The sequence below is a fragment of the Oncorhynchus kisutch genome, linkage group LG28 (assembly GCF_002021735.2).
Source record: "Oncorhynchus kisutch isolate 150728-3 linkage group LG28, Okis_V2, whole genome shotgun sequence".
Lineage (NCBI taxonomy): Eukaryota > Metazoa > Chordata > Actinopteri > Salmoniformes > Salmonidae > Oncorhynchus > Oncorhynchus kisutch.
The window spans coordinates 7,987,162-8,013,814 of NC_034201.2; the positions used below are offsets into that span (position 1 = coordinate 7,987,162).

Sequence of the window (26,653 nt, forward strand, 5' to 3'; positions counted from 1 at the left end):
TCATGAATAGCCAGTGGTGTTAAACTAGGTTAGTGTTATGCCAAAATAAGGGTTAAAGCCACATTAGGGTTAGAGTTGGTTAGTATTAGTGTTGTGGTTGAGGCTAGGATTAGGGATGTGGCCGTGAAGTTATTGTTTGGGTTTTGGTTGAGCTAGAGTTGAACTAAACCTAACTCTAACCCTCACCCTAGCTTCATATCCACATCCCGATTAAACCCTAACCCTATCCTCAAATACAACCCTAACCCTAACCTTAACCCTAACCCTAGCCATAACCATAGCAGTAACCCTAACGCTAGGGAGGGAGTCAAGTTCAACTTCTGACGCAGCACGATCTGGCTGTCAGTCTCCAGAGCCAAGAGCACCACGACATCCGGTCTATGGCTCATGCTGGGGTCTGTCGATGGCAGAACTTCAGTCCTGCAGCAGAGGGCACTAGAGCCACACATTCATGCCACATGACCATCAGATCAGAGGGACATGGCCTAGGCTATGGAGCACTCAGTGTTCTTCTCTGTTTGATCTGTGTCTTGCGAGTCATGTGTTGTGGTGTATGAGTTGATCGTGATTATTCACAATAGTCCATGGCCTTAGAGGAGAAAACGTTACGAAGTGGATACAACCATGAAATTTGGTAGAAACGTTCCTCAGGACTATTAAAACATCCCAGAATGGGTGTCCATTTCAAAGGGAACACTGAAACGAGTTATCAAAAAAATTGTAAATGGCTACCATAATAGCTGGTATTTGACCATAAAAAACATTATGCAACAGATAAAAGCATGACATTTGGTACAAACATTCCTCAGATGATATGAAAACATCTAAGAAGGGGTGTTCATTTCAATCCAGATCAAGGGGTTGGGGAGACAACCAACATCTTGATCTGCTGGCATTATCCAACCACCAAGTTGGTAAGATGGAAGAACAGCCCAGCAAGAAGGACAATGATGTCTATATCCACTGTTCAAATGATCGTGGTTTGTGTACACTTTTGAAGGGAATCTTAAAGATGAAGACATACTCTTGTATCTGCCTCTTTGTGGTCATATTCCACCATTGATGTCAGAGCACCCTTTTTGTGACCACAGACTCATCAATTGTAGCAAATATCTCTTTTACCATCTTCAAATTCATTGGCACACCTTCAAAACAAATCTAGGTTCCCATTTTTAAGCAGTGGTACATTATTCCTCTTAATGCTCTGATGGATAGATGTGTTCCTAACCACAATTACTTCCTTGAGATATGTTTTTTATATTCAGAAGTGCCTAGCTTCTCAAGGAATTCATATTACGGACTCTATTTTTGTCTGGCGTTAAGGCAGAGCCAGTGTCAAATGCAAGTTAGTTTGCAATCTCGTCAAGTAAAGACTGTCACGCTGACATCTTCCAGGCCTAACGCCAGGTTCGGCAATTTACCTGTCTAACATCAGCATGCTTGCGCTCAGATGGGAGGGGTGGAAATATTTGAGGCGTGTCCTTAAAAACATGATTCAAAGTGCTAATTTCGGGCAACGCTGGTAGGGATATTTAAGACCTACTAAAAATGTTTTTTTGTGGTGACGCAGTTGGTTATTGCTTGGATTTTGACAGGTGAAACGCAGCCTTTCAGCCGTTACGCACACTGCCCATATGCGCATAGAACAAGATGTGATTTGGTGCCTGTATACTTCGTAGAAACATCAAACACTGTTTGTACCTAGTATAGCCCCCCCCCCCCTGCTCAATTAAGTGTTTTTTCTTCTTGTCCTGTCTAATGTAGCTAATCAAGTACAGTAGGATAGTCAAGACCGTCAATAAAGGGTTTGGCTCCTGAGACTGCTTGGAAATAAATCTTAATCACCAAAGGTTAATTAAAATATGAAATTTGAGAGGAGCAAAACAGTGAGCTGACATTCCCTTTTTATCTATCTATTGTAGGCAGGCGTACATTATTTTAGCCATGCTTTGGACTCCCTCCATGATGTAGGCTACATGTGTCCATGACCATCATGAAACGAGAGATGAGAACCTCTGTGAATAAATCAAATCACATTTTATTTGTCACGTGCGCCGAATACAACAGGTGTGTAGACCTTACCGTGAAATGCTTACTTACAAGCCTTTAACCAACCATGCAGTTTTAAGAAAATAGAGTTCATAAAATATTTACTAAATAAACAAAAGTTTTAAAAAATTAAGTGACACAATAAAATAACAATAATGAGGGTGAACCTCGTATTTAGAAGTTATTTTCCTGTAATCATTTTTTTGTTTTACATTTGTAAAACTAAGCCCTCTGTAAGCCACCCTTTCCCGAGGCCTACTATAACGAAGGCTGGCTCAACAGCGTTGCATTGTGTCTTTTTTTTTTTATGCTGGAGATGTTATATCATTACATTTAAAAAACTAAAAAACTAACAGATTGCTTGTTTTTCATTGAGTTGAATTAAAACCAAACTCATTAGAATGATTCACTGTCCAATGCCACTTCTGGAGAAGTGTGGATGCAATCTGTAAAATGGTTCCAATATGTATATGAAACATATTTGGGAGCAGTATAACGGTGAGTGGATATTCTCCCTTTCTCTTTATATTGGATCTTTGTCCAGCTACTGTGAAAAGTTTGGATGTGTGTAAAACCCTCCATGGTTTGCGTTGTTTTGACATTTTTTGCCCACAGGAAGCCCATAAGTATGGTGCCTGTAAGTGTTACTGTAGACAAGGCCTATTTAAAATAAGTTGTTGTTTTGCTTTGAATTTGCTTTGAATTATTCGCTCTCTTTTTAGGATTTGTCAATAATGAATTTAATCTTGCTTATAGACAACATTTGGCATATCCACGCTCAGCCATAATGAGGGGCCTAGCCCCTATATCAGGGTGAATGCTATGTATATATTTCCACATTGAAGCCATGCAGTTACTTAGAACAATGTGGACTGCAGACAGGTTCAAGTTAACGCATTTAGCAAAGGTTTACATTTTGCTATTTTGTTTCTGTAAGCTGTTTAACAAACTGTAATGGACTACATTGGAATTGGAGTTGATTCCAAGGCAATACATCATAGTGTAACGGCTTTCTTCAGTGGACGAAGGATCGGACCAAAGCGCAGCGTGGTTAGAGTTCAACATGTTTAATAAAGACCATAAACGTGAACACTACAAAATACCAAAACAACAAATGTGAAAAAACCAAAACAGTCCTATCTGGTGCATAGACACAAAGACAGAAGACAAGAAACAACCACCCACAAAACCCAACACAAAACAGGCTACCTAAATATGGTTCCCAATCAGAGACAATGACTAACACCTGCCTCTGATTGAGAACCATATCAGGCCAAACATAGAAACGGGAAAACTAGACACACAACATAGAATGCCCACTCAGCTCACGTCCTGACCAACACTAAAACAAAGAAAACACAAAAGAACTATGGTCAGAACGTGACACATAGACTATAAATACAGAACTTGACGCAACCACATATATAGCCATGGAGCACCTTTTGATTGGCCAGTGAGGAGCCAAGCCTCGACACACCCACAACTTGTTTATTCATCAAAACCCAGCCAACCCAGCAACTGTGCTGATACCTGTGGTTGTGAAAATAGCAAAAATATTTCTGACACATCCCCCAAACCTATAGCGCTACCGTCATCGCTTAGATGAATCATAGCGTTAGGTTTGTTAAAATTGAGCTTTCTATATTGACTGTTGTTAGCAATGGTCTCAATAAATGAGCTGCATAATGTAACTCCTAGGGTGTTGCCAATTTTTAAGCTTGATAACATGTTTTTAAGGTGATTCATGTAGTAGTTCAACAAAATTATGAAATATAATGGCATATTGTTGAAGACTGGTCCACTACTCACAAATACACAATATTTTGATTTTATAAGGCAACAAAAATTCAACAGCAAAAAAGAATCTGATTCTATATTGGTGGCCATATTGGATTATGTCAAAAAGGAAATTGGGGTGCCATGCCCCAAATTTTCATCACCCCTTCTAATATCAAGTAATACATCTCAAAGATAATCTCTACCAAATTTGACGCTTGAAAAACACCATGTTATCAAGTAAAAAAATTGCCATCACATCCTAGGAGTTAATTTATTGAGAACACGGGTAAATTACTCTGAATATAACCTAAAACTGGGGGTGGTTGTTCTAACAGGCTTTTACCCTAACGGTTTCATATCAAGGTGACATTAGAAAATTGCAGCGTAATGTAAAAGCCAATGTTAGAATGACCATCTCCAGTTTAAGGTCACATTCAGAGTAAATTACACAATTGCCCCAAAATTTGGGCACCCCTTCTAATATCAATGAATAGATCCCAAAGAGAAGCTCTACCAAATGTCACGCTTGTATCCGCTGCGTAACAGTTTCATTACTTTTTGATGCTACCCACTGGGCACACACAGTTTCCATGTCATTTTATTGAAATTACACTGAACAAAAATCTAAATGCAACATGTAAAGTGTTGGTCCCATGTTTCATGAGCTGAAATAAAAGATCACCAAAATGTCCATATGCACAAAAAGCTTATTTATCAAAACAAAAATGCACAAATTTGTTTAAATCCCTATTAGTGAGAATTTTTCCTCTGCCAAGATAATCCATCCAACATTACACAGGTGCAGCTTGTGCAGGGCAGCTTGTGCAGGGGACAATAAAGGGCCACTCTAAAATGTGTGGTTTTGTCACGCACCACAATGCAACAGATGTCTGAAATTTTGAGGGAGAGAGAATTTAGCATGCTGATTTTTGATTTCATGTTCATTTCTTTACAATAAACCATCTCCAAAGTCGTTTTAGAGAATTTGGGAGTACGTCCAACCGGCCTCACAACCGCAGACCACGTGGCCCATTGTCGTGCCGTTCATCCGCCGCCAGCACCTCATGTTTCAGCATGATAATGCACGGCCCCATGTCACAAGGATCTGTACACAATTCCTGGAAGCTGAAAATGTCAGAGTTCTTCCATGGCCTGCATACTCACCAGACATGTGACCCATTGAACATGTTTGGGATGCTCTGGTTCAACATGTTACGACTGCATGTTCCAGTTCCAGCAAAATCTTAGAAATTGTTGCATGTTGCATTTATATTTTTGTTCAGTGGGTAAGGCCCTGAACTAGAAGGAAACTTGTAATGCATTGTGTGGATTTAATTATTGTGTGGATGTATTATATTTTCATGTAGGCTACTTGTTTACAGAAAGAACAAATTTAAAGGGGGTGACAGCATTCACCAGGGAAACAGACAAAGCAGATCATGTTTTCATGTAATCAAATTTATTTGTTGTTGATAATTTTTTTATATGACAGCAATGTTCACAAAAATGATAGCTTTGTATTTTAATTTCACTCAGTTTTGATCTTTACATTGTACAGTTGTGTAAGGACCATAGAAACCCAATCGACCTCAATATTGGTACAATGTAGTCTACTCGTGGGATTTAAAAAGCATGCAATCTGACGTAAAAAGGTTTCATTTTACAAAGATAAGTTATTTTTTGGAGACAAAACTCACATATGAGAAACTAAAGGAACATACAGCAAGCCACAGGTCTAATTCTATAATTTTGCAAACTATCCTCTAAACTACGGAAAGTTTGTTTCTTTTCCTTCTAAAGTCGATAACAGTAGAAATATCCACGAGCAAAAGGAATTTCTCTCAAAATGAATATTGATGGAAACAAAGGCAAAAAAAGAGGCAATGACAGAGAATCGTACACACGGACAACTAAACCAGCAAATGAGATGATCTGACAATCATGATTGTTTTTTGTTTTTGATTACAGGAACGTGAACTATATGAAGGCAGTTTGGGCCATCTGTTGACTAATGTGCTATACATATTCAGTGTTTATCAGTCATTGTGATCAGTAACGATGCTCAGTAATGACCACAGATGACTAGCTCTATGATCCGCGGCTGACAGGGGATGACTTATGGCTGTTAAGTCTGTTGTTGACTAGCCTTCTACGGTAAACCGCCCTTCGAGTTGTTAAAAATAATACACGAGAACAACGTTAGTTTCTTAGCTACATTATCGAACAAATGTAACTATTTTATCAATCTGTTTATTATTGTTGAGTAATATTGTAGTGAGGAACATTTCTTTACAACCCCATTGATGATAGTATTGGTTATTCATGAAAGCATCACCCCTGCATACAGTATTGTATAAAGGTTTGAATGGTCTCTTAAATGGACTCTATTTGGGGATTCCTAGCACCATGATAGAATGTTGAGTCTGGTAAGAGAATATTTTACAGATATGTCCAAAAGCCCTGTCCAATTCGAATCAACTTTATCATATGGTGTACAGTATGTCTGTGTATGAATCTGTGTGTGTTTGTGTGTGTGCAAGCTTGTGTGTATTTGCAGTACCAGTTTGGACACAACTACTCATTCAAGGGTTTTTTCTTTATTTTTACTATTCTACACATTGTAGAATAATAGTGAAGGTGTCAACAATATGAAATAACACTTATGGAATAATGTAGTAACCAAAACATTGTTAAACAGATATATTTTATATTTGAGATTCTTCAAAGTAGCCACCCTTTGCCTTGATGACAGATTCACACACTCTTGGCATTCTCTCAACCAGCTTCATGAGGTAGTCACCTGGAATGCATTTCAATTAACAGGTGTGCCTTGTTAAAAGATCATTTGTGGAATTTCTTTCCTTCTTAATGCATTTGAGCAAATCAGTTGTGTTGTGACAAGGTAGGGGTGGTATACAGAAGATAGCCCTATTTCGTAAAAGACCAAGTCCATTTATGGCAAGAACAGCTCAAATAAACCAAGAGAAGTGCATTTGCAAAAATCATCAAGTGTTAGGATGAAACTGGCTCTCATGAGGACTGCCACAGGAAAGGAAGACCCAGAGTTACCTCTGCTGCAGAGGATAAGTTCATTAGAGTTACCAGCCTCAGAAATAAGTCCTGATGAGTCCAATTTGAGATTATTGGTTCCAACCACCGTGTCTTTGTGAGACGCAGAGTAGGTGAACAGATGATCTCCGCATGTGTGGTTCCCACCGTGAAACATGGAGGAGGTGTGATGGTGGTTTGCTGGTGACACTGTCTGTGATTTATTTAGAATTCAGAAGGCACACTTAACCAGCATGGCTACCACAGCATTCTGCTGTGATACACCATCCCATCTGGTTTGCGCTTAGTGGAACTATCATTTGTTTTTCTACACCTCCAGGCGGTGTAAGGGCTTTTTTGACCAAGAAGGAGAGTGATGGAGTGCTGCATCAGATGACCTGGCCTCCACAATCACCTGAACTCAACCCAATTGAGATGGTTTTGGATGAGTTGGACCGCAGAGTGAAGGAAAAGCAGCCAACTAGTGCTCAGCATATGTGGAAACTCCTTCAAGACTGTTGGAAAAGCATTCCAGGTGAAGCTGGTTGAGAGAATGCCAAGAGTGTGCAAAGCTGTCATCAAGGCAAAGGGTGGCTACTTTGAAGAATCTAAAATATATTTTGATTTGTTGAACACTTTTTGGGTTACCAAATGATTCCATTTGTGTTATTTCAAAGTTTTGATGTCCTCACTATTATTCTACAATGTAAAAAATAGTTTTTAAAAATAAAGAAAAACCCTTGAATGAGTAGGTGTGTCCAAACATTTTACTTGTACTGTATGTTGAGAGTGTGCGCATGATTGCATAAGGTAGTCATTAGGGTTGATGAGGACCAATTGGTTTTTGCACCAAGTTAGAGGAATGCCTGAGTTTATATACAGTAACTGTAGGATGTCATATCCAAGTGGATGAATTACATGCATCTGAATTGAATAGTGTAAGGTACACAGTTATTGTGGACGTGTTTAGCTTGTACAGGTGGTTAAGTACATGTGTTGATAAATGTTTTTTCTTAGGATTGTCTTACTGCAGTTTTAGGGCTCTATTCAATCCGTATGGCAGAAGTACATGGCATTCACGGTGAACGCAATCTGTAACTCCTCAGCGATCCAGACATTTAAGAGCCCTTAGTTGCACTTGCATTCAAATCTTGGTAAACCATGACTAACATTTAAGATATACTGTAGTAAATTATATGATGGATTTAGACACCTTTTGTCTGTCTATAGATCTATTTACTACTTGAAAATCATTGACATGCTATTCTGTCTTTATGACTTGTCTTGGACACATGCTCTTTGGTGAGACAGAATGTCTTCCAGACGTCTGGTTAGGTTTTACCAGAGGAAACAGTACAGAACAGCAGTAGCAGTGGTTCAGTGCTTGGCAATAGCTTCGGCAGGTCTACTAAAGTGCCACTGTCTCAGCTGTATTGAAAGCAGTGTAAACGTGGGGAGCAGTCCCCAGTTGTGTACAGTGCAATTCATTTCCCAGACACCCCCTGTTTAAACTGGAGATTAACGTTTACTGTTGAGAGAGACTCCCGGTTACCATGGTGATTGAGACGGCCAAAATGGTGATCATGAACAGAATAGTAATACCATGCTTTTCACACAGCGTCTGCTCTTTTCTACCTCTTAACGTCTCATCCAGACTTCCCCCTACCATGAATACACATGCGCAAACACGCATGCGGACACACACATGCACGCGCGCACTTGCGCACACACAACACAGACACCCGCACGCATGCACACACACACACAGAATAAAACACACTCACATGGACACTGTCAAATACATCCCCAAAACCTGTACCAAGGGACATAGGTATAGGATAGGGATTGTATTGTGTTACCATGGTAACGCATCGCAGTTGTTTCCCTTGCTATTTTTAAAGGGTGATATGATCACTTAAAATCCCTTTCTAAATTCACCGACGGTTGCAACACAGACCACGCCTAGTAATGATCAAAAACAGACTGGAGATGGACTGTGATTGTGACTTCATCATGATGAGATTCATGGATGTGAATATGGATTGGTACTGTGTGTATGTATGGCAGCGGTGTGGCTAAAACAATGAGACAGAAATGTAAAATTGTGTTGCTCAGTTAAGACTGAGCGAACAGCCATCATTTGAGTACAGCCAGAACGGGAGGTGGAACACAACTCTTTTAATTGCAAAAGGGAATTGGTTAATACATAGAGTGAAGCACTGAAACAAGCCACTGTGACATTGCAAAAAACACCATTAAAGAGGACGTTGTACATTTCCCAGTAACCCAATTCATTCCATCAAGAGATTCATTCAGAGAGAACAGAAAGAGAGTATGTCTGCACTATGATATAGTTACCCTGGCATTCTATCAAAAACAATGTATGAGAGATCACACTGCGCTGATGGCAGCTCCACAATTCAAGACATTTAAAAATGCTCTACAAACAGTTTGTTAACAAAGAGGCCATGTCTTAGTTTTCCTGTTTGTTTTGTTTTTTTTATCATTTTTTTTTATTTATCAAAAGACGGCAATCAAAAAAAAAAAGAGGCACCACTGGAGGTGAGAGTTTGGCCCACACCTCCTGTATTATAGGGTGGTGGCAGCATCACACAAAACAACCGACACTGTTCATGTTAAACTGTAGAAAATCTGGGGCAAAGAGACAAGATATTGAACAGCTGGTGAGATAAAGTAGAACTGAATTCTCCAGAAGAGACTTTTATTTGACAAAGTGTTGATTCCCAGAAGATGTAAAAGTGGACATGCAGCTGTAGTGCTGACATCACAGTGACATCACTCCCTGCAGATGGCGGGTGTAAGTAGTCGAGAGTGTGTTGTGCTGCTCATTTGGGTCAGATTTGGGTCAGGTCCAGAGAGAGGTTCACACTGGATCACTTTACATACGTAAATACCTTACATACGTAATACTTGGTCTAGTATTTCACACTATTCTTTGGGACGACCGCCACAGAAAAATGTCCATATGCCTGCACTATAACACAATGATGTGTTAATCAGATTTCGCCGGACATCCTCTCTAGGAACATGACGTTACTATAACCATTCATGTGTGACTCGTCAAGAAAAGGAACAATGTTTTAGACATATATATTACTTCATTTTTTTTAATAATACTTTTTTTTTCTTCGAACAAACAATTCAATTTCCTCCTATCTAAACTTTTGTATTCAACCAATAAGCACTAAGAAAAAAGATTTAGCCATGCAAAATGTGAGAAGCTCTACTCTATTGTTTTCTGTGCTGGTGAAAATCTATTTACCCTACATGGACATGGTCTGGTTAGAATGGTCTCATGGGAGGCCCCAGTAACAAACAGACAGTACAGAGTACAATAGCAGACAGGTATGTCTCCACTGGGGGAACTACAGATGATCTACATTTTAGATGTCCACTTTGCTTGATACAATATATACTTTGGCTTTGACATTTTGTTTTATTGTCAGGATCATTTATTCTAAACTTGCCTCAATATAAGTACACCTGGGCTGTATCACATCTCCATTGAAGTCTCCATCGTAGAATCAGTCACAAAAAAGGAGTTCAAATAATCATCACCAAAATACATTTAAGAATCCTAAACTGTTATTTAAATAAAACAAAAAAGGACGAGCTTGTTTGTTTTAAAAAGGGCCATTTTTTTCTGGCTTTGGTTGGTTTGTACACACTAGTGTAACTTACCCCAGTAACCCTACTCTACATGCCCACGGTTTCAAAGCCGCTTGGCTCCACTGTGCCTTGCAGTTTTTGAAGACCTCATAGATAGACGATGCACAGAAAACATGTTATGTTGACTCAATGTTTGGCAGGCGATGTATTGACGTTTTGTGAAAGCATAGTTATGAATGTTAGGCATTAGCTGGGATGTTGCAATGGCTATACACAGTATTTACAGTAGATGAAAAGGAGGACATTCACCTCTCACGGCTAAAGCGCCTTCCCCTAAAAAATTTCTCGTTACTTTTAACAGCTTGAACCATAGCACAGAAAGAGAGAGGACAAAGAGGGACATTATGAGCAAAACGTGACTACTGACTACTACACCCCAGAGAAATAGTCCATTTGCTGCTTGGAATTGTGCACTTGAATTGGGAAAATCGTAGAAATGTGTGATTTGCCCTATATCAGAATGCATGGTTTTCAACTGGGAAAAAAATACACTTCTGTAGTTACATTGTGGGAACTGCATCTTTGAAATTGCTTGTTAGTAAATGATGTGCCCCTTCTGAGAGCATAAGAGTAAACCCTGGACTTTCACACAATAGAAGGATTTGGCGAATTTGTTAGATGCAGTAATTCGTACATCATTGTTGTATACGCCCAGCATATACATTCTTAACAACATAGGATATAAAAAACAAGATCTAGTGGTGAATTCTCAAGCAGCAAAAGGTGGAACAGCCGTGGTGGCCAAGGTCAGGTAGACATAGCACGTGGCACCAGGGAGAGATCAAATGGAGAAGTCCTCCCGGATAGTACACTAGAGGACACTGGCCGTCAGTGAAGGTGGAGAGCACCAGAGATACCTCCGAGTGGCAGGCCAGGGGGAGACGGGTAGGCAGGCAGCAGCTGACAGACAGGAGGCTCTACATGGATTCCCCAAGAGAATCATCATCATCCAGAGATAGGGGCAGGTAGAGATCCTACAGGGAAAAACATGGTGGATCATAATCTGAATGAGCTAGGGGACACATCCTCTTCAATGAGTTCGGAGCTAAGCTATTGGGCTTGTAGGTGCAGTTTGAGAGAGGGGAAAGAGAGAGGGAGGGATAGGTAGTGGTATTTAGGTAGTGGAGTGAATGGGGTACCTTCTGCTTGCGGTGGATGCCTGGGCTGTTGGGGGTGGAGGTGGGGGACTGCTTGGAAATTGGGGTGGAGAGCTGGCTGCTGGAGGCGGTCCCATTGGCTGTGAGAACCCAAACGGAGCGAGAAAGAGAGAAAAGAGAGAGAATACAAAAGGTAAATGGAGAAAGAAAGAGAGAGAGAGAGAGAGAGAGAGAGAGAGAGAGAGAGAGAGAGAGAGAGAGAGAGAGAGAGAGAGAGAGAGAGAGAGAGAGAGAGAGAGAGACCAGTGAATTAGACAGTGTGTATGCCAGGACTCCTTGGCCCCAGAGTAGGGTCATTCCTGGGCCTTGCCCTCACTTGGTTGTAGACAGAGTCTCTCTGGGCGGCTGACTGACTGACCAGGTCCCTGTTTGTTCCTCTCTGCTGGAGGACATTTGGCCATTGCTCTACAGCCCTGGCAGGTTGCTAGGATACCCTGGCCTTGACAGTGTTTACATCTGAGAGTGGTGTGATGTGTCGTAGTTTGTGTAGTAAGACTTTTCGAAAGGCTTTTGTCTTTAAGAGAAAAACAGAATCCTTAAGGAAAGACTTTGAAACAGATGGCTAGCCTCTCTTCCAGTCTGAATTGTAAACAGGCACAGTGGAGCAAGAGCTTTGCAGATGAAGCCAACTCCAATGCAATGAAGTTCATATCTTCATCCAGACCTAAAATGTCTGTTTAACTAAAACCAGGAAAACAAAACTAAAAAACCAAGAACGTCCTCAAATGTAGCAGTGTCATGTCGAGAGAATGGCATGAAAGCAGTATCTACAGAACTAGGTGGGGAAGGCAATAAACAGATGCTTAATCTATTCTAGTCCATAGCCTATTGCAGAAGATTGGTCTATGGCTGTTGGTATTAAATGCTGTATGACAGTATAATGGCCAGGAGCTTAACTGTCACATACAGCCAACTGTTAGTCTGATTCCAGTCTTTCAATATAAATCAGAAGCAGGGGTTAAACAGAAACATGCACCACAGATAACTGAAGACATGGCTTTTATTTCAAAAGAACAAAACATTTGAAATAAAACAAAACAAAACAACAAAACAAAAGTGTTAATAAAATGGTAAAACCCAAACCACCCCGGGGGAAACGGGGTATATGGGTTAATATTAGGGTATATTGGGGTATACGAGTTAATATTAGTGTATATTGGGGTATAGGAGTTAATATTGGGGTATACGAGTTAATATTAGTGTATATTGGGGTATAGGAGTTAATATTGGGGTATACGAGTTAATATTAGTGTATATTGGGGTATAGGAGTTAATATTGGGGTATTTTGGGGTATAGGGGTTAATATTGGGGTAGATGTATAAGAGAGCAAGCATGCTCGACAGGTAGAAACCATATCAGTAAGCCAGCCCAATAAACATATAAGAAATATAGAAGAAACCATTTCAGACCAAGTCCTAACAACAGCAACATACAGCATTTCTGCCTCCATCCACGTCTGAAACTATGAAGGCTAAGTAATCAGTGTATCAGTGTATCAGATTGTTAAAAGGGTATATGTTGGATGACTTACATGTACAATGATGAAAAAATCCAAAAAAGAAAACAGTGTGATGGTGTCATTGATAATGTGTCTGACTGGGGCCCCTCCACCCCTCCTGATCCATCACCTACCCGGGTGGCCACCCTACTCTCATGTCTTGACTGTAAAGAGGCTGCTTAACCTTGGGTACATTAGGAGGAATACTAGCCTCTTGGCTGTCCATCTGCTGCCTTTAAGGGCAAGCCCTCCCCTGACCCCCCCACCAGCTCTCACTGAAATATTCAAGAGCACTGAGAGAGGGAGTCGGGGCAGCAGAGTCTGGCTGGGAAGACACACTGACCTCACATCCACCCGCCACCAGCTAGACTAGCCAGCCAACTCACTGTGGAGTGACACAGGTGACAGGGTGACAGGGTGACACCAAGCAACATTCTACACTACACCCCAGCCTGACACGTCAGCTAGGGTAGCACCTGGTGCGCGTGTGTGTGCTTTAGCCTACTTGGTCATGTCGCTGGATGAATTGATGTTGAGTTGTTCAAGGTTGTCTGAATAAAGTGCCTAATTAACGGTCCCTCGTGCCATAATCCCTCGGCCCATGTAGTGAACCCTCTGACCTGTATAATCAGTGGTTACAACTGGTCTAGTAGTTAGAGCTGAGGGAGACTGCTGCCCCTTCCCGAGCGTTCTCTTCAAACCTCTGTACCTCAAATCTCGTTGGCACCTCTCGTTGAGACGGACAGCGTACGTCAAGGATAATAACCGCTCTGAGCGCAGTCCTCCAATACCTTCATGTTTCATTTTTTTTTTTAAATCAATGCTTAAAGGACAGCAGATCTGTATTCGTATCTTTTGGGGATTCGTAATCTGTGCAGATGATCCTGATCAAACAAAGGCTGGATTTTTTTTGGTGTCCCCATTTCTATGTATTTATTAGTGGGGGTTTGGAGTGGTGAGGCGTGCAGGAGGTGCTGCGTTACGGTGAGAGGACCGTTCCCACCAGTAAACACCGTCTGTTTCACTGTCTCACTCGCAGGGCAGACAACGAGCACCAGCGTTTAAACACCCCGTCTGAGCAATGCAATCCTGGACAACAACATGCAGATTACAGACATAAAGTATCATTCAACATTTTTTTTTAAAAGAAAGAAAGAATTGAAACAAAAGAAAAACAAAAGAAAAAACTCATATTATATTAATGACATGACATGTATAAACAATAATAACCACATGCACATCCATATCAGTTGGTTTAAATCTAGCTGCTTTTGGAATCAGGGTGGCTGGATGCTGAGAGTATAAGGGGGGGAGAAGTAGTAACTCAGTAATCGTCTATGTGATGAAGCCAGTCTATGTCGGGTGTGGGCTTCCATGGGCAGTCACGTTATAGATCAGACAATAATGAGCTCACTCGATTCAGCAGGAGACTTGCTGCGCCGGATCTGACCTGGACTTTTCTTCTTCATCATCCTGCAACCTTCTGTGGAGAGAAATACACACACACACACACACACACACACACACACACACACACACACACACACACACACACACACACACACACACACACACACACACACACACACACACACACACACACACACACACACACAAACACACAAACACACACACACACACACACACACACACACACACAAACACACAAACACACACACACACACACACACACACACACACAAACACACACACACACACAAACACACACACACACACACAAACAGTGTGTGAGCGTAAGACAAACAAAGGCCACAGTAACTACAGTAGTATCTTCCACATGAAAGGCCGCATTGACAAAGAAACAGACGTGTTCGTGCAAACAGACTGACACAATGAGAACATGGACACTGTAAATGGTCATTTATGGCCACATATGTGTCTTTCATGAAGTCCACTGTTGCTGCAATGTTTTCAGCAAGGAGGATTGGGTGACAGTTTGGTAGTGTCTGTTGTACAAAGAGTAACTTCATAGGGGTCTATGTGACTTCTGTGTGTGCAGTAATTCTATGTACGGTAGTTTGCTGATATCGTACTGTAGTTTGGTGACATTGTACTGTAGTTTGGTGACATTGTACTGTAGTTTGGTGATATTGTACTGTAGTTTGGTGATATCGTACTGTAGTTTGGTGACATTGAACTGTAGTTTGGTGACATTGCACTGTAGTTTGGTGACATTGTACTGTAGTTTGGTGATATTGTACTGTAGTTTGGTGATATTGTACTGTAGTTTGGTGATATTGTACTGTAGTTTGGTGACATTGCACTGTAGTTTGGTGACATTGTACTGTAGTTTGGTGATATTGTACTGTAGTTTGGTGCTAGCTTTGTATGGCATGCGGTCTAGTGTTTGTATGTAAAGCGTTGAGGTTTTGTGTATGTACAGTAATTGTGTATGCCGTGTGGTTTATTCTGGGTCATTGCATTAACCAGGGTAAACAGTGAAACAGTAAAGCCGACAGCCACAAAGACTCCTAGACATCCTCCCCTCCTCCCTCGCCTTCCTTGCCCTCCCTCTCCACTCCCCCTCCGCTCTCTGCTCTCAGTACTCCGCAGTGCCTCCGCCTTCCTCTCAGTGCCACACAGCCGTTCTACACCTCCACCATCCTCTCTCCTCCTTCAGAATGTCTGTTCTTCCAGCTCTTGTGCTCTCAGTGCCACACAGCCGTTCTACACCTCCACCCTCCTCTCTCCTCCTTCAGAATGTCTGTTCTTCCACCTCTGTGCTCTCAGTGCCACACAGCCGTTCTACACCTCCACCCTCCTCTCTCCTCCTTCAGAATGTCTGTTCTTCCACCTCTTGTGCTCTCAGTGCCACACAGCCGTTCTACACCTCCACCCTCCTCTCTCCTCCTTCAGAATGTCTGTTCTTCCACCTCTTGTGCTCTCAGTGCCACACAGCCGTTCTACACCTCCACCCTCCTCTCTCCTCCTTCAGAATGTCTGTTCTTCCACCTCTTGTGCTCTCAGTGCCACACAGCCGTTCTACACCTCCACCCTCCTCTCTCCTCCTTCAGAATGTCTGTTCTTCCACCTCTTGTGCTCTCAGTGCCACACAGCCGTTCTACTCCTCCACCCTCCTCTCTCTGTAAATGCTAATTGCACTGTCTGTCTGTCCTTCCTGTCTGCTGTGAGCTGATCACACTGTGTCTGTCTTTCTCCGTTTTCCTAACCTTTACGCACCAGGAGTCACCCACACGGCCAGATGCCTGCGTTCCAGCGCTAGTGTGAAATGCCATTGGGCATTCAAAAATCCTTCACATCCAAAGAGCACATCAGACACTCACCTCCCCTCTAACGCCCCTCTCGCCCACTCTCTCTCTCTGGCAAAGACGTACGTGTTTAGGAGACACCTGCTCTGCAGCACCCCCTAAGGAGAGGAATGGCATGGCCCAAAGGTGACAGAAGTGCCAGATGGGCTTATTCTGAAAATGGGCATGTTATGCCCTCACTAAAACAGTTACTAGCTCAATAACATACTGCGTTTGGCAACATGTTTATGATGTTTTGCTCAAGGCTTATGCATAATGTATTCAGGCATTGAACGGGTTAATTAAAGGGCCTTGAGTTAAGTCCACATTTGCCATGGCCATTTGAACTGGATCCAATTCGGCTTTTAGTGATGCTTATTACATACTGAGCTACAAACACTCCCCTCTGTCTCCTGCAATGGCCATAAAATCTGGCTGAACTTTAATGTGCAAATCTGATAGAGCAACAGGATCAAAATCTATACCAAATAGGGCTGTGTATGGTGATAAGATTGGACTATTGATGTGAAAACGCTGTATCAGCTTGGACCAGAGATAGGGCCTGTCCTTCCCCTGCCTCTGGCCCCACCCAGGCCAACTCAGTGGTCTCCAGCAGACATGATATGATGTCAGTGTGATGTCGGCATGACCCCACTGACCTTGGTTATTAAAGGCCCCCTGGGCTGATTTGGGTTTGGTTCCAGAGGGGTAGTGTGCTGAAAGAAAGGAACCACAACATTAAAGCACACGTGTCAACTCCTTCACACAAGAACCCAGTGAGAGGCACGCAGCTGGTCAGGAAATGGACCCCGCCTAAAACACATCACACCGATGCTGTATAGTAGTTCTGTATATTATGAGTTCCCCTTATTTCTGATCTCCCTGCTAAACTCAGCAAAAAAAAGAAAGGTCCTCTCACTGTCAACTGCGTTTATTTTCAGCTAAATTAACACGTGTAAATATGTGTATGAACATAAGATTCATCAACTGAGACATAAACTGAACAAGTTCCACAGACATGTGACTAACAGAAATTTAATAATGTGTCCCTGAACAAAGGGGGGGTCAGAATCAAAAGTAACAGTCAGTATCTGGTGTGGCCACAAGCTGCATTAAGTACTGCAGTGCATCTCCTCCTCATAGACTGCACAATATTTGCCAGTTCTTGCTGTGAGATGTTACCCCACTCGTCCACCAAGGCACCTGTAAGTTCCCGGACATTCCTGGAGGGAATGGCCCTAGCCCTCACCCTCCGATCCAACAGGTCCCAGATGTGCCCAATGGGATAGAGATCCGGGCTCTTCGCTGGCCATTGCAGAACACTGACATTCCTGTCTTGCAGGAAATCCCGCACAGAATGAGCAGTATGGCTGGTGGCGTTGTCATGCTGGAGGGTCATGTCAGGATGAGTCTGCAGGAAGGGTACCACATGAGGGAGGAGGATGTCTTCCCTGTAACTCACAGTGTTGAGATTGCCTGCAATGACAGTCCAATGATGCTGTGAAACACCGCCCCAGACCATGACGGACCCTCCACCTCCAAATCGATCCCGCTCCATAGTACAGGCCTCAGGGTAACGCTCATTCTTTTGACAATAAACGTGAATCCGACCATCAACCCTGATGAGACAAAACCGCGACTTGTCAGTGAGCAGAACACTGTCAGAACACTGTCAGAACACTTTTGCCAGTCCTGTCTGGTCCAGCGACGGTGGGTTTGTGCCCATAAGCGACGTTGTTTCCGGTGATGTCTGGTGAGGACCTGCCTTACAACAGGCCTACAAGCCCTCAGTCCAGCCTCTCTCAACCTATTGCGGACAGTCTGATCACTGATGGAGGGATTGTGCGTTTCTGGTGTAACTCGGGCAGTTGTTGCCATCCTGTACCTGTCCTGAAGGTGTGATGTTGGGATGTACCGATCCTGTGCAGGTGTTGTTACACGTGGTCTGCCACAGCGAGGACGATCAGCTGTCCATCCTGTAGCACTGTTTTAGGTGTCTCACAGTATGGCCACATCATGCCTCCTTGCAGCATGCCTAAGGCATGTTCACGTAGATGAGCAGGGACCCTGGGCATCTTTCTTTTGGTGGCCTCTTTAGTGTCCAACTTGCCATAACTGTGACCTTAATTGCCTACCGTCTGTAAGCTGTTAGTGTCTTAACGACCGTTCCACAGGTGCATGTTCATTAATTGTTTATGGTTCATTGAACAAGCATGGAAAACAGAGTTTAAACCCTTTACAATGAAGATCTGTGAAGTTATTTGGATTTTTTTTAACAAATTATCTTTGAAAGACAGGGTCCTGAAAAAGGGACGTTTCTTTTTTTGCTGAGTTTATATAGAGAGGTGTCGAGGTATGAAAGAGGGAGCTGAGTGTGCAGTGGCCTGTGTAGCTATTATGTAAAAATAGGCTACGAAGCCTGTAGGGAGTAGCCAGGGAAGCTTGGTAGCTCCTCTCCTCTCCACTCAAAATCAGTATCAGCACCACTGGATCATCTGACCTAAACCTGTCACCACCAAGATGAATGGCTGTTCCTCTTCCCATGCTTATCCCTCCCTGCTGCTTACTTCACACAACACGCACAGCAGGTCTATACATTAACAGACACTACCCACACATAAATACACAAAGCCACACATTCACTGAGAGGAATGATACATTTGCTCTGGTATGTAAGAGGCATCTGTCCCAGCGTAGCATGGAAAAATCTGTCCTATATGTAGGCTCGTCTTTTGAAATGTGATGTGAGGAAAACATAAAATGGCCATTCTACAGTCCTTCCCATATGGCCCTGGTGGTGCCTGATCCTATTTGGCATTTGAGGCGCCCTAGAGACTACTTATCGATCAGTTAACATGGCTAAAGCCTCATTTACATTACGTCTAAATAATGAGCTCTAGTTCAGTAATGATGTGAAAGACCTAAGTGTTGGACTGCGAGGAGAAAACTCAAAAGGAGACAAAAGGGGATTTTTCTATGTGATGTATTTTCTAGTTATTCCATTGAACAGCTAGCTGCTGTATGTTAACTCTAGACAATATCTGGGTTCACTGGCGTGCAGATATTCATTTAATTTTCTATTTCAGATAGATTCTTTACTTTCTAAATCAGACAACAGACCTCTGAGTTCCTGTCTGAGTTCCTGTCTGTGTTCCTGTCTGGGTGGATGTGAGAGAGAATGAAATATACAGTAGTCAGCATACACTGAGTGTACAAAACATTAAGAACACCTTCCTAATATTGAGCTGCACCCCCTTTTGCCCTCAGAACAGCCTCAATTCGTCAGGGCTTGGACTCTACAAGGTGTCGAAAGCGTTCCACAGGGATGCTGGCCAATGTTGACTCCAATGCTTCCCACAGTTGTGTCAAGTTGGCTGGATGTCTTTTGGGTGGTGGACCATTCTTGATACGCACAGAAAACTGTTGAGTGTGAAAAACTCAGCAGCATTGCAGTTCTTGACACAAACCGGTGTGCCTGGCACCTACTACCGTACCCTGTTCAAAGGCTTTTAAATATTTTGTCTTGCCCATTAACCCTCCGAATGGCACAAATACACGATCCATATCTCAATTGTCTCAAGGCTTAAAGTGGAACTGACAGCATTTTAGCAACATTAAATCTTAGCTGTTCCTAAACAACATGATTTTTTGACAAGCCGATCACTTAGATATGGTGATTTTCACGTTTTCATAAATTCTTAGAATTTTTGAGAATGACGTATACTAAGGCATTTGTGAAAATTCTATAGCAGTATAGAGTGGGAAAGTGGCAGTGCGTTTGGACAATTCATAGACACTGCAGTAAATAAAGCATCTGTCTCATCCAGGACTGGAGTCTACGCTGACCGGTGCACCATAGCCAATCAGAGCTACAGTAGGCCTTTACGCAAACAAGCCATTGCCACATAGGCCTCCTATCATTCACTTTGAACTAGTCTGTGTGTTTACAGCTTGACTTTAGATCATTAGAAAGCATTCGCCAAAAGCCACAAAATACACCTGAATGGATTTCTGCAAATATGTCACAACCACGGGAGTCCTCTTACATTTGGGAAACATACAATCGTATTGATCAAACAACCATAAAAAGGTAGGCTCTCAACAAGATCAATAACTAATGCTAACCAGAGCAAGATGAGCTCAAATATAACAAAAGAACATTAGATAAACCCTCTCAAACTTTTTCAGCCAGTTGGCCGTCAAAATTGTACTGATAAACAATGGGGAATTGTAGCCTTCACGTCCTTCTGCAGCTTGCCTGCCTGGCTAAAGTTGGCTAGCTTGCTATCTAGCTACTTCCAGACACAAATGAGAGAACACCTCACTCTGACCATTTTACTCAACCTAGCATAGCTGGTTAGCTAGGCTGTTTACATATCTAGAGTGTTCGTGACAAACAACTGTTTTTGCATATGTTGACTGACACCGGTCATATTCAGCAGGTTTGGCGTAAATTCATCAGTTATTCTCAGTGATGTAAAGTACTTAAGTAAAAATACTTTAAAAAACTACTTAAATAGATTTTTTGGAGTACCTGTACTTTAATTTACTATTTATATTTTCCTAAATAAAATAATGTACTTTTACGTCCCTAAATTGTCCATGACACCAAGAAGTACTCGTTACATGCTTGTTTAATTCAAACACTTATCTAGAGAACATCCCTGGTCGTCCCTACTGCCTCTGATCTGGCGGACTCACTAAACGCAAATGCATATTTTATAAATTATGTCTGAGTGTTGGAGTGTGCCCCTGGCTATCCGTAAATGTTAGAAACAAGAAAATGGTGCTATCTGCTTTGCTTAATATAAGGAATTTGAAATGATTTATACTTTTACTTTGATACTTAAATATATTTAGAACCAAATACTTTTAGTCTTTTAGTCAAGTAGTACTGTACTGGGTGACTTCCACTTTTACATGAGTAACTTTCTATTAAGGTATCTATACTTTTACTCAAGTATTGACAATTAGAAACTTTTTCCACCACCAGTTATTCTGCGCATTGGCACACACAGACGAGAGTGCTCTGAAATCGGAGTAGATAGCCCGAAGTGCATTTGCGAACGCAAGAGCTATGCTAACTGGATAACAGTCATTCAAGTTCTTGCTAGCTAACTAAATGACACCTGCATCTCTAGCTGAGTATAGCCACCGAAAAACGATATGAGGGAGAAAAGTAATTCACTCACTCCTCCAATGACATGACATGACATCCTCCTAGATATCTATCTAACGTTAGGCTCCGTGTTTTTAGCTTGCTACATAAATAGATACACTAGCCTATTAGTCACATTATGACTGACTTGTGATCATTGCCCTTGCTAGTTTGATTGTATTGACATTCCCAGCCTTAGTAACATTCGTCAGTTTTTCTCCAAAATATTGAGCCATTGAAACTGAAACAGTGCGTCCCGAATGGAGGCAGCAAACTATGTACCAGGCTAGCTGTGATTTACAACCTGGTAATCTTTTTTTTGACAATCAAGAAATGTATTGGTGAATTATATTAAGCATGCATTGAACTGCATCCATCTAAGCTGCCAACAATTTCTTAGTGTAAGTCATGGAATGTTGAGTCAAATGTAATCTATTTTTAAAACTTCTTATGAAGATGGTTATGTAACATAAACTGGAAATGTGATATGTTTGACTTGATATTCTGTCTGTTTGTTTCATACATGCAAAGTAGTTCAAACGCAATCAGTTCCACTTTAAAAATCCTTCATAAACCTGTCTCCTCTCCTTCATCTGCACTGATTGAAGTGGATTTAACAAGTGGCATAAATAAGGGGATCATAGCTTTCACCTGGATTCACCTGGTGAGTCTATGTCATGGAAAGAGCAGGTGTGCTTAATGTTTTGTACACTCAGTGTATAGTAGCACAATTACATTGACAGATGAGAGAATGTCTAAAAAAGCAGTGTTACAGTGGTGTAATAGGGAACTAGCGGTGTTACAGTGGTGCAGTAGGTGACTAGTGTTGTTACAGTGGTGCAGTAGGTTACTAGTGGTGTTACACTGGTTTAGTAAGTTACTAGTGATGTTACAGTAGTGCAGTAGGTGACTAGTGGTGTAGTCGATGACCAGTGTTGTTACAGTGCTGTAGTAGGTTACTTGTGGTGTTACACTGGTTTAGTAGGTTACTAGTGATGTTACGGTGGTGCAGTAGTTGACTAGTGGTGTTACAGTGGTGTAGTAGATTAATAGTGGTGTTACAGTGGTTTAGTAGGTTACTAGTGATGTTACGGTGGTGCAGTAGGTGACTAGTGGTGTTACAGTGGTGTAGTAGATTAATAGTGGTGTTACAGTGGCGGAGTAGGTTACTAGTGGTGTCACAGCGGTGTAGTAGGAGACAACTGGTATAGCAGGTTACTAGTGGTGTTACAGTGGTGTAATAGGTTACTAGTGAAGTTACAGTGGTGTAATATGTTACTTGTGGTGTTACAATGTGAAGTAGGTGACTAGTGGTGTTACAGTTGTGTAGTATGTGACTAGTGGTGTTACAGTGGTAAAGTAGTTCACTAGTGGTGTTACACTGGTTTAGTAGGTGATAGGTGTTAGGTGTTACAGTGGTGTCGTTTGTTGACTAGTGGTGTTACACTGGTTTAGTAGGTTACTAGTGGTGTTACAGTGGTGCAGTAGGTAATTAGTGGTGTTACAGTGGTGTAGTATGTGACTACTGGTGGTACCGTGGTGTAGTAGGTGACTAGTGGTGTTACAGTGGTGTAGTAGGTGATTAGTGGTGATACAGTGGTGTAGTTTGTTGACTAGTGATATTAAAGTGGCGTAGTAGGTGACTAACTGTGTTACAGTGGTACAGAAGGTGACAAGTGGTGTTATAGTGGTGTAGTACGTGACTAGTGGTGTTACAGTGGTGTAGTAGGTGACTAATGATGTTACAGTGGTGTAATAAGTGACTAGTGGTGTTAGAGTGGTGTAGTTGGTCACTATTGGTGTTATAGTTGGGTAAAAGGTGACAAGTGGTGTTACAGTGGTGTAGTAGGTGACTAGGGGTTATACAGTGATGTACTAGGTTACTAGTGGTGTTACAGTGGTAAAGTAGTTCACTAGTGGTGTTACACTGGTTTAGTAGGTGATAGGTGTTAGGTGTTACAGTGGTGTCGTTTGTTGACTAGTGGTGTTACACTGGTTTAGTAGGTTACTAGTGGTGTTACAGTGGTGCAGTAGGTAATTAGTGGTGTTACAGTGGTGTAGTAGGTGACTACTGGTGGTACCGTGGTGTAGTAGGTGACTAGTGGTGTTACAGTGGTGTAGTAGGTGATTAGTGGTGATACAGTGGTGTAGTTTGTTGACTAGTGATATTAAAGTGGTGTAGTAGGTGACTAACTGTGTTACAGTGGTACAGAAGGTGACTAATGATGTTACAGTGGTGTAATAAGTGACTAGTGGTGTTAGAGTGGTATAGTTGGTCACTTTTGGTGTTATAGTTGGGTAAAAGGTGACAAGTGATGTTACAGTGGTGTAGTAGGTTAATAGTGATGATACAGTTGTGAAAAAGGTGACTAGTGGTGTTACAGTTGTGTAGTAGGTTACTAGTGGTTATACAGTGATGTACTAGGTTACTAGCGGCATTACAGTGGTAAAGTAGGTTACTAGTGGTGTTACTGTGGTGTAGTAGGTTAATAGTGATGATACAGTGGTGAAAAAGGTGACTAGTGGTTTTACAGTTGTGTAGTAGGTTACTAGTGGTTATACAGTGATGTACTAGGTTACTAGTGATGTTACAGTGGTGTAGTAGGTTAATATTGGTGTTACAGTGGTGTAGCAGGAGACAAGTGATGATATAGTGGTATAGTAGATTACTAGTGGTTATACAGTGATGTACTAGGTTACTAGCGGCATTACAGTGGTAAAGTAGGTTACTAGTGGTGTTACTGTGGTGTAGTAGGTTAATAGTGATGATACAGTGGTGAAAAAGGTGACTAGTGGTGTTACAGTTGTGTAGTAGGTTACTAGTGGTTATACAGTGATGTACTAGGTTACTAGTGATGTTACAGTGGTGTAGTAGGTTAATAGTGATGATACAGTGGTGTAGTAGGTGAGGTGACTAGTGGTGTTACAGTGGTAGGTCACAACTGGTTTTACAGAGGTGTAGTAGGTGACTAATGAATTTACAGTGGTGTAGTAGGTTACTGGTGGTGTTACAGTGGTGTAATAGGTTACTAGTGATGCTACAGTGGTTCAGTAGGTTACTAGTGGTGTAGTAGATTACGAGTGTTGTTACAGTGGTGTAGTAGGTTACTAGTGGTGTTACAGTGGAGTAGTACGTTACTATTGGTGTAGTAGGTGACTAGTGTTGTTACAGTGGTGCAGCAGGTGACTGGTGTTGTTACAGTGGTGTAGTAGGTTACTAATGGTGTTACACTGGTTTAGTAGGTTACTTGTTATGTTACAGTAGTGCAATAGGTGACTAGTTGTGTTACAGCGGTGTAGTAGGTGACTACTGGTGTTACCGTGGTGTAATAGGTGACTAGTGGTGTTAGTGTTGGAGTAGGTAACTATTGGTGTAATAGGTTACTAGAGGTGTTACAGTGGTGTAGTAGGTGACAAGTGGTTTTACAGTGATGTAGTAGATCACTAGTGGTGTAATAGTTGTGTAGAAGGTTACTGGTGATGTTAAAGTAGTGTTGTAGGTGACGAGTGGTGTTACAGTTGCAGAGTAGATGACTAGTGGTGCTACAGTGGTGTAGTAGGTTACTATTGGTGTAGTAGGTTACTAGTGGTGTTACAGCGGTGTAGTAAGCTACTAGTCATGTTACAGTGGTGTAGTAAGTTACTACTGATTTTACAGCGGTGTAGTAGGTTACTATTGGTGTAGTAGGTTACTAGTGGTGTTACAGCGGTGTAGTAAGCTACTAGTCATGTTACAGTGGTGTAGTAAGTTACTGGTGATGTTACAGTGGTGTCGTAGGTTACAATTGGATTACAGTGGTTTAGTAGGTTACTAGTGGTGTTACAGTGGTTTAGTAGGTTACTAGTGGTGCTACAGTGGTGTAGTAGATGACTAGTGTTGTTAAAGTGGTGTAGTAGGTTACTAGTGGTGTTACAGTGGTTTAGTAGGTTACTAGCGGCGTTACAGTGGTTTAGTAGGTTACTAGTGGTGTTATAGCGGGGTAGAAGGTTACAAGTGGTGCTACAGTGGTTTAGTAAGTTACTAGTGACTTTACAGTGGGGTAGTAGGTTACTATTGGTGTAGTAGATTACTATTGTTGTTACAGTGGTGTAGTAGGTTACTATTGGTGTCATCGATGACTAGTAGTGTTACAGTGGTGTAGTAGATGACTAGTGGTGTTACAGTGATTTAGTAGGTTACTAGTGGTGTTACAGTGGTTTAGTAGGTTACTAGTGATGTGACAGTGGTGCAGTAGGTGACTAGTGACTTTACAGTGGTGTAGTAGGTTACTATTGGTGTAGTAGATTACTAGTGTTGTTACAGTGGTGTAGTAGGTTACTATTGGTGTCGTCGATGACTAGTAGTGTTACAGTGGTGTAGTAGATGACTAGTGGTGTTACAGTGGTTTAGTAGGTTACTAGTGATGTGACAGTGGTGCAGTAGGTGACTAGTGGTGTTACAGTGGTGTAGTAGGTGACTAATGGTGTTACTGTGGTGTAGTAGGTGACTAGTGGTCTTAGTGTTGTAGTCGGTTACTATTGGTGTTGTAGATGACTAGTGTTGTTACAGTGGTATAATATGTTACTTGTGGTGTTACAGTGTGAAGTAGGTGACTAGTGGTGTTACAGTGGTGAAGTAGTTTACGAGTGGTGATACAGAGGAGAAGTATGTTACTAGTGATGTTACAGTGATGCAGTAGGTGACTAGTGGTGTTACAGTGGTGTAGTAGGTTACTAGTGGTGTTACAGTGGTGTAGTAGGTGACTAATGGTGTTACCGTGGTATAATAGGTGACTAGCGGTCTTAGTGTTGTAGTAGGTTACTATTGGTGTTGTAGATTACTAATGTTGTTACAGTGGTGTAATGGTTACTAGTGGTGTTACAGTGGTGTAGTAGGTTACTAGTGGTGTTACAGTGGTGTAGTAGGTTACTATTGGTGTAGTAGGTGACTAGTGTTGTTACAGTGGTGTAGTAGTGATAGGTTACACCACTAGTAACCTATCACTAGTGAATAGTGGTGTTACA

The 26,653-nt window shown here is 41.8% G+C and overlaps 1 protein-coding gene across 2 annotated transcripts in view; it reads right to left on the reverse strand.

Annotated features, from left to right (window-relative positions):
- Positions 1-5,530: 5,530 nt before the first annotated feature.
- LOC109872702 (neuronal migration protein doublecortin) overlaps positions 5,531-26,653 on the reverse strand; it is a 75,343-nt gene continuing 54,220 nt past the window's right edge. The window contains exons 5-8 of one of the 2 annotated variants that reach the window (XM_031808079.1): positions 17,151-17,207; positions 14,637-14,705; positions 11,706-11,803; positions 5,531-11,540 (exon numbers count right to left, since the gene is read on the reverse strand). In XM_031808079.1, the coding sequence (XP_031663939.1) occupies positions 11,484-11,540; positions 11,706-11,803; positions 14,637-14,705; positions 17,151-17,207 (281 nt within the window). In that variant the 3' untranslated portion in view covers positions 5,531-11,483. The remainder of the gene's footprint in view (positions 11,541-11,705; positions 11,804-14,636; positions 14,706-17,150; positions 17,208-26,653) is intronic. The other variant, XM_031808080.1, reaches the window with a different exon arrangement.